Below are 7538 nucleotides of genomic sequence, written 5' to 3' on the forward strand. Positions count from 1 at the left end.
TCTCTCTCTCTCTCTCTCTCTCTCTCTCTCTCTCTCTCTCTCTCTCTTTCTCTCTCTCTCCAACAGCAACAGAGTCATACATGTCTGGGCTTCATTTAACTTTTCACTGGTATGACACCAGCCTTTTTGATAAATGTGCCCAGGGACACCACCCCAAAGAACTTGTTTCTCATGGACCCACCAGAGGATAAAATGTTCTCAATGCCACCTCCCTGTCCCAAATGCCCCTTTTAATTGGCTGACTTGTCCCCTGGGTGTGACTGTGCCCAGGGAGTTTATCCAGGGTGTGTAACCAAGATACAACAGTCTTCCTGATTTCTGAGAATCCTGACAAGAATAGTGCTGTAAAAAGTAGAATGAACTATGTCAAAACATTAATGTGCTGCTGTAACTTTAGGATGGATAGATAGATAGATAGATAGATAGATAGATAGATAGATAGATAGATAGATAGACAAATAGATACATATATAGATACATACATAGATACACATAGATACATAGATGTATAGATATATAGACACATATATACATAGATACATAGATAGATACATAGATGGGAAAGAGAGAGAGAGAGAGAGAAAGAGAGGGGAGAGAGAGAGAGAGAGAGAGAGAGATCATCCACCCGGGAAGACTAACCTCCTGACCCTTGCAAGCTCCAAAGCCATAGCCAGACCTAAAGGACTGACACCACAGATAGATTCAGTAGAACCATCCTGCCCAAGAAGGGAAAAGGAACTACACTATATAGATTCTTCTAGAATAATAAAACGTCACATTTTATAAAGTGTCTAAATATCTGTATCCTCTTCCCGCAGAGGAGCTTTTGGAAACGTGAGATCACTCTACGAGCAACAATAAATTATAAGTAATACTGTAGGTTTGTTTATCAATAATCTCACAGGAAAACCCTTAGGGTAAACTGCTTCATGTTTATGTATGTGGAACAAGCTACTTGCTTCCTCTGAACACTCCTCAAATTTAGAAACTCTGACTACTTCTAAAAGATTTAAACATATATAAAAAAAAGATTTAAACATATAGGCAAAGCTTCCAAAAATTAAAGCACCCATGGCTTTGCAATCTAGACTGTTGTGAGAAGCCAGTTTTATTAAATGACTTTCTTTCCTTTTGAGGGGTTCTGGCTCCCCCTATTCTCACTTGAAGGGGTTAGTGATGACCCAAAACATATAACATCAGCACACCCCAAAAGCCGCACTTTGTTTATGAAATCATAAAGTGTATACCGTTTGGGTAAACTTTCAATCACTGACACCATTCTAATATTCAAGATATGACTACTGACTTTCAACTGGCGGTATGTTTTGATTCTGTATAAGGATTACTGTCTTCAGATTTAAAGATAAGGCTTACGAGTCACATACTCAATTAAATAAAAAAATATTCAATACCTCACTGAGGATAAGAGAACCAAAATTTGTTTTAAATGGAGGCTTTCTTTAGGTTGTTAGGTTTTTGGTTTTGTTTTTTAATTTAATGATAAACTTTCCTTTATTTTGGCTTAAAAGTAATTCTCAGGTATTTATTAAAGTGATTTAGGAAAAACTACTGGGAAACAAGAACATTTAGAAACCACTCTGTAAGAGTCAAACTGTTGTATTTTCAATAAAGGCCTATTAATGAACAGTACTTTTCTGATGACGAGTATTCCATCAAGGGGAGAGTGTTTAGTAATGAATTACTGCCAGGTGATTATCTGACTAATGAAAAAGATTTCCTTTCCTCTGTTTACTTAAATACACGCTCTCCTGCCTGGGGAGATTTGATATCATGCATTGCCACTTGGATTACTAAATCTAGCAACGCGGACTGCTTAATTAGGTGGAAGTCTTCTAAATCTGACTTTTGTTCCGCCCTTGTCCTGCGTGCTTATTGAACGTGGTGGTCAATAGCAAAGTAAATTGTGGAGAAAATTTTAGTCTTAGTTTTCAGTATTTTGCCTGACCAAGTTCACTTCTGTCACAGTTATTTAAGCTGGCGGAGGTATTCAAACTTAAAAATGAAAAAAAATTGGTAACTTTAATCCCAGTGTAAATTTTCACTTGTTTTGAATTTCTCAGACAGTGCTTCTCCCACGCATGCTGAACATTTGTCTCTATCCGGAAAGGTATATTACTGTTTCACTATAGATAGCAGCAACTTACGTTTTTTTTAATTTTTAATTAGTTTTTTAAAAGATCGTAGCTATGCTAGCTAAGTGTTCTTGACACTGCTTTGGACAGTTAAAAAGGACAAGAAAGCATTGAAAGCATGAAACCCTGGAGAAGTCTCTAATGGGTTTCCCATGCTCTCATACACGCAAAGCTTTCTCTGTAATCGTAAACCCACTGAAGGCTTACGATCTGGAAGTATCAACTATTGTAGCCGGTTTTTATGAGTTTAATTCCACTAGCAAATCCTACTTTTTATATTTTAAGTCTCAAATAGAGCAAGTCAAGCACATTTTGAAAGAAACAATCCAGGGGAAGAATGGAAAAAGAAGGCAAGAACCACCCCCCCACCCAATAACCACTTCTGCTGCAAACCAAGAACTTCTAGGAACACAGGACAAGCCTGAGACCTTGTCAACTCACCTTTAACACTCACAAAACTGCCTTTGAATCATTGTAGTGTGCCTGTTTTATTTCCCACACAAGGTTCCATAAATCATGGAACCAGCCTAGACTGACTGCATGACAACTTTCTGGGCCATCCCCTCACCCCCTCTTTTCTAGCATGTTTTCTTACATGACCCAATTCTGTGACTCCCACAAGCCATGAAAAGCTGCCTTAGAATTACAGCAAAGCCCCTGAAAGTCAGCCGGTACTAAACGGGCCCTGGGTCCTCAGGAACTGAGCTTTCATTCCTGGAGCCTATCTTCTGGGTAGCGACTGAACAGGGTACATTGAGAATTGTCACGGGGGGGGGGGGGGAATCCTCATTAGGATTTGTATTGTTGTGGCAAATAAATGTTCTCAAAAAAGAAGATTTAGCCTGCTTCCCCCAGCCATACATATTCACAGTATCTCATCGGATACTCTACATATAGCAGATAAAATGCCAGCAGGGTGGGTATCTATCTTGTTTCTCAAATCTCTCCAATGTGTATATCTTGTTTATTTCCTTGTTTGTAAAATTCAGCATTACAAGGCTTACTATAGTATATCAGGTCTAAAACTACCTTGCTGACAACAAGTGTAATATTCATATTATGACCAAGCAAATGCAGGAATAACCTGTTGATTTTGGAAAAAAAATCTATTTATTACTATATTTTAATTATTTAGATTTTAGTGACTGGCTTAGCTGGACTGTGAATAGAACCAAGGGAGAAACAGGATTCTAAGCATTACATTTAAGCAGCTTTTTATCCCGAAAGTTCCGAAAAGAAATCTTTGAGAACCACTACAATGAGCACACACGTCCATTTTTCAATGTATAATTTCATGGACTTACTTCATGGTAGCCATACAGACAGCATAGAATCAAAGGCCCAAAGCACTAAATGTTTGCTTTTAATGGAAAGCAGGGTCAAGAACTTCTTTGAAAATACTTTTTTTTCTTCAGCTGCTTTTAGCTACACTTAAGGTTTTTTGTAGCCTGATGATGGGGACATCATGTCAGGGATCTTTGTAACCCCGAGTTTCTCTTAATGTACATTCTCATAATGTGCAATATCTTTGGATTGATTTTCTACGTATCTAATTTTTAATGTAATTACTAAATTCTCTGTCTCCTTCCTAGTGGTCTAGTTTTTGTGGTCAGAAGAAACCAGGTTTGAGGGTTTGGTTTTGTTTGTTTGTTTGTTTGTTTTGTTTTGTTTTTATTGTTACTAGTGTTGGTTTTAGTCACTTAAGACAAACAAGGGGTTGATCCTGTCTGCTTGTGTCAAAACTCAGCATATGTAATCCAAATGGTATAAAAGCAAAAAAGGAGGAGGGGAGATGGGATAGGAGGTTCTAGGGATGGGAAATGGGGAAAGGGGATGACATCTGAAATGTAAATAAACAAAATATCCAATAAAATTTTTAAAAAAAAAAACTCAGCATACTTCAAAACTGCTTTCCTGAGGGCAATCATTTTAAGTAAAGTTTGATGTATTCACAAGTTTATTTTGAAGCCCGGGGTACCGATTTACCTGTAAAATTACAAAAGAGGCTGGGCAATCTAACTCTAGGTAAAAGATGAGATCACCAAATTCAAGTTGAAACCGACAAGCTCATTGCTTAGGTGAAACCACCTAAGTACTGGATCTGTTCAAGTGTTTGAAGTTTCTCACTAAATCCACCCCCCAAACCCCCGTGGTACCAGGGAGGAGGGAGTTTTCTTTAAGAAGCCGGGACAGTTATGTTACACTGGCGTCCCACTCCAAGGGTCACTTGGTCTTATCTCTCAACCAGGGAGTAGTACCTGCCCAGCCCGGTGGCAAACGCTTTTGAATGTCCACCGCTGGACTGTTCTCCTCGCAAGGACGCAGGAAAAGAATCCTTTGGTCCCTCTCGCTCTCGGGTTGGAAAGCAAAGGCCACCATACACGGGCAAAAGTACAACAGCCCACTATATCTCCCAGCGATTGTCTTACCGGTACAAGAGTGCAGGGGCTTGGGTCGCACCACCAGCGATGGGCACACAGAGTAGAGAGAAAGTTTCTCAAAGTAGTCGCAGGTCTCCTTGGAGAGGATCTCATCGATCATGAAAGTCTTGTAGCGCCGCCTGGCTGCTTTGAGTTGGCCGGGTGAGCTCAGCCTCAGTTCCGCGTGGCAGTGCATGGTGAGCCGGGACCAGAGCCTAGCGACCTGAGCGCTGCGGGCGCCTGGCCGTCCGGGACCGCAGGAGGTGGCGCGCAGGCTGGGGCCTGAGCCCCGCTCTTCGGCAGCCAGAGGGGCGGCGGGGCCGGGGGAGGCGCGCGAAGCAGAGAGGGCACGGGCGCGCCTGCTGCGTCTACACCCACCGGCCGAGCAGCATCTTTGACTACAGCCTTTTTGGGACACCGCAGCTGTCAATCAGCGCGCACTTCCTGCAGGGCCAGGTGCGGAGCGCGAGCCGAGGGGCGTCGGCCGCCACCCCGCCCCTGCGCGCCCGTGCGGCTGGGGTGCTGACCTGCGCTCCCCGGGTCCGACCGGCTCTTGCTCGCGGCCTCCCGTGGCCTCCCGTGGATCCGAGAGTCGAGCGCTCCCCGGGCTGGCTCTCTATTTTAAGACACTCGCTCCGGTTCTCCTCTCCCCCTCCCCCAGCTCCAGGTGTGCGTACGGGTGTGTGCGCGCGCTCGTGTGCGTGCACGCGCGGTACGGCCGGCGCGCGCCGCCTTCTCCAGCGGCTCAGGAGTCCAGCCGTCACTTTTCCGAGCCGCATCACCTCTCTGTCCTCCCTTAGAGCCAGTCCTGCTAAAGGGGACATCGCTCTCGACCCCCCTCCCCGCCCTCCCGCAACCCTGTAGGCAGCTAGGTCCACGCCTCTTGCCACAAAGCAGTGGCATCTTCGTCCAGAATCCCGAGGCTCCGGGCCCCAGAGCACACGCTTCCCGAAGACCACCGAGCCTCACTTGTTCCCGCGTGAACCATTTCCCAAGACTACGATGTCCCTCTCAGTCCGCAGCTCCCAAGTCCGCGCTGTACCCGTGCGCTCCCGTGGTGAGGCATTTGCGCCAAGGTTGCAAACTTGACTGCCTCACTACGACCCCAAACTACAAGTGAATTTAGCATACTCCGTTACTCCAATAATAAACTGGGGTAGTAATGTGGTGTGTGTGAGTGTGTGTTTAAATCTGTTCACACAACGGTTTTCTTTGCCAGAAAGGGCCAAAACAGCGGGATCGCGACGTGCCCGAGCCCTTTTCACAGTCTAAATTCTGGCTTTTCCTAGTGCCCAATCCCGGTTTCCATTCCGGGTCATAATTCACTTCAGGTATTTGGGGGTTTCCCGCTTTCTTCTTAGCGTCCCAATCTCAGAATCTGTCCCTACCAATGTCTGTACGAACTTTGTTCTCAGCCACGATCCTTGCGTGTTTGGGTCCGGCCGGCACGTAAGCGCCTGGGACAGCTCCTGTTGTCAGTGACTCGCACGGCCCTGGGAAACGACCTCTTGGTGCACTCCTAGCCCCTAAGAATTTGGCCCTGAAGCGGTGTGTGCGAGCTGGAAAGGAAACGGACGGAGGCGGGGGTACACAGGATTTGGGACACAAACACCCGATGATGTTTCCCCGATTCTCGCACGGTGGGGCCGATCCAGAGTGCTCTGCGTGGCTGCGCACTTTGAGCATGGCTAGCCGCGGAAGCAAGTCGGGACGCGCATATGGGCCGGTGGTTAAACTCGCTAAGGAACAAACTTGCTGAACTAATGATTAAACACTTAAAGAAAATAGGCATTAACAGACTGAATCATAGTCGAGCGTTTGCTGTGGCCAACATCTCTTATTGACGATCTTTATTTCCCTTGTGTCTGCCTCTGCTTGATTTCTCTTCCCTCCTTAACTCTTGGGATTGCTTTTATTTCTTCTGATTCAGACACAGGCGGCCAGCACTGCAGCTAGGTACCCCAGCGGTGGTTTGTTCCTTGCTTTTATCCCTGGACTCTGTGGCCTGTCTGCTGTGGAGGACGGAGGGCCTAGGACCTGTCTGTCCCTGATCAGTCTGGGCGCTGCCACCGGTCGCCTCGACCTGCTGCTCGAGGAGCCGGGACCAGGAACCCGAGCGCAACACTCGCTGCTGAGGAGCTAGCTGCTCTCTTGAGTCACCAGGACTGTGCCGCGCCGTAGGCAGCCAGGAAGAAACTAACTGATTGGCGGGATTCGAGTATGACCGAAGAGACAGCGAGACTGGCTTGCAGCGCTCGGAGCCCGGCATCAGAATGGCCTCAGGACTGGAGACTGAGCGTGCCGCCGCGCTTAGGCTACCAGGCTCCGCAGTGGTCGCACGGAAGGCGTGCGCTCTGGGTCACTCTGCTGGGAACCCTGTCTCTGTCCTGCACTTCTGTCTTTCAATCTTTTTTCTTTCTTTCTCTGGGCTTTTCCCTCTTCTTCTCCTACTAACTCTTCTTTTCCCCTTTCATTTCTCCCTTTCCCTCGTTGGTGCTACCCTTTGGAGCTTCTAAGTTTGGTCTCCTTTTTCTCTTTCCTTACTTCTGCCCTTCGTTCTGTTTCTCCCTCCCACCATAGCGCATGTTTGTTTCTTTTTTCTTCCTTTCTCTTCTTCCTCTCCACCTTTTCTCTCTCCAAACTCGGACCAGGAGTGGTATTTGGGAACCTGTACCCACAGAAGCTCATCAGCAGACCCAGTGCTTGAACTTCTAGCCCAGCTGGCAGGAATCAGCCCCTTGGACTGGCCTCCGCCCTGTAACCCGTCTTTCCAAGAGGAGCATCTTTCTGACGTCTTACTGCTCACTTCTTCCCACAGAGCCCCAGGCACAAAATTCACTTAAACCCTCCTGTAGATTTGGCTTCAGATCTAGTGAATTTTGATAGCCAAATAAGTAGAGCATCCCCTTTACAATCAATCTCTCTCTCTCTCTCTCTCTCTCTCTCTCTCTCTCTCTCTCTCTCT

At 46.1% G+C, this 7538-nt stretch overlaps 1 protein-coding gene across 1 annotated transcript in view; it reads right to left on the bottom strand.

Moving 5' to 3' along the window:
• Positions 1-4957, bottom strand: part of Barx2 (BARX homeobox 2) — a 67321-nt gene extending 62364 nt beyond the window's left edge. Inside the window, exon 1 of the mRNA XM_028776152.1 lies at positions 4583-4957. Coding sequence (XP_028631985.1) covers positions 4583-4769 — 187 coding nt within the window. The 5' untranslated portion in view covers positions 4770-4957. The remainder of the gene's footprint in view (positions 1-4582) is intronic.
• Positions 4958-7538: the final 2581 nt, after the last annotated feature.

Source organism: Grammomys surdaster, unplaced genomic scaffold, assembly GCF_004785775.1.
Source record: "Grammomys surdaster isolate TR1022 unplaced genomic scaffold, NIH_TR_1.0 266, whole genome shotgun sequence".
In the NCBI taxonomy this organism is placed as follows: Eukaryota; Metazoa; Chordata; class Mammalia; order Rodentia; family Muridae; genus Grammomys; species Grammomys surdaster.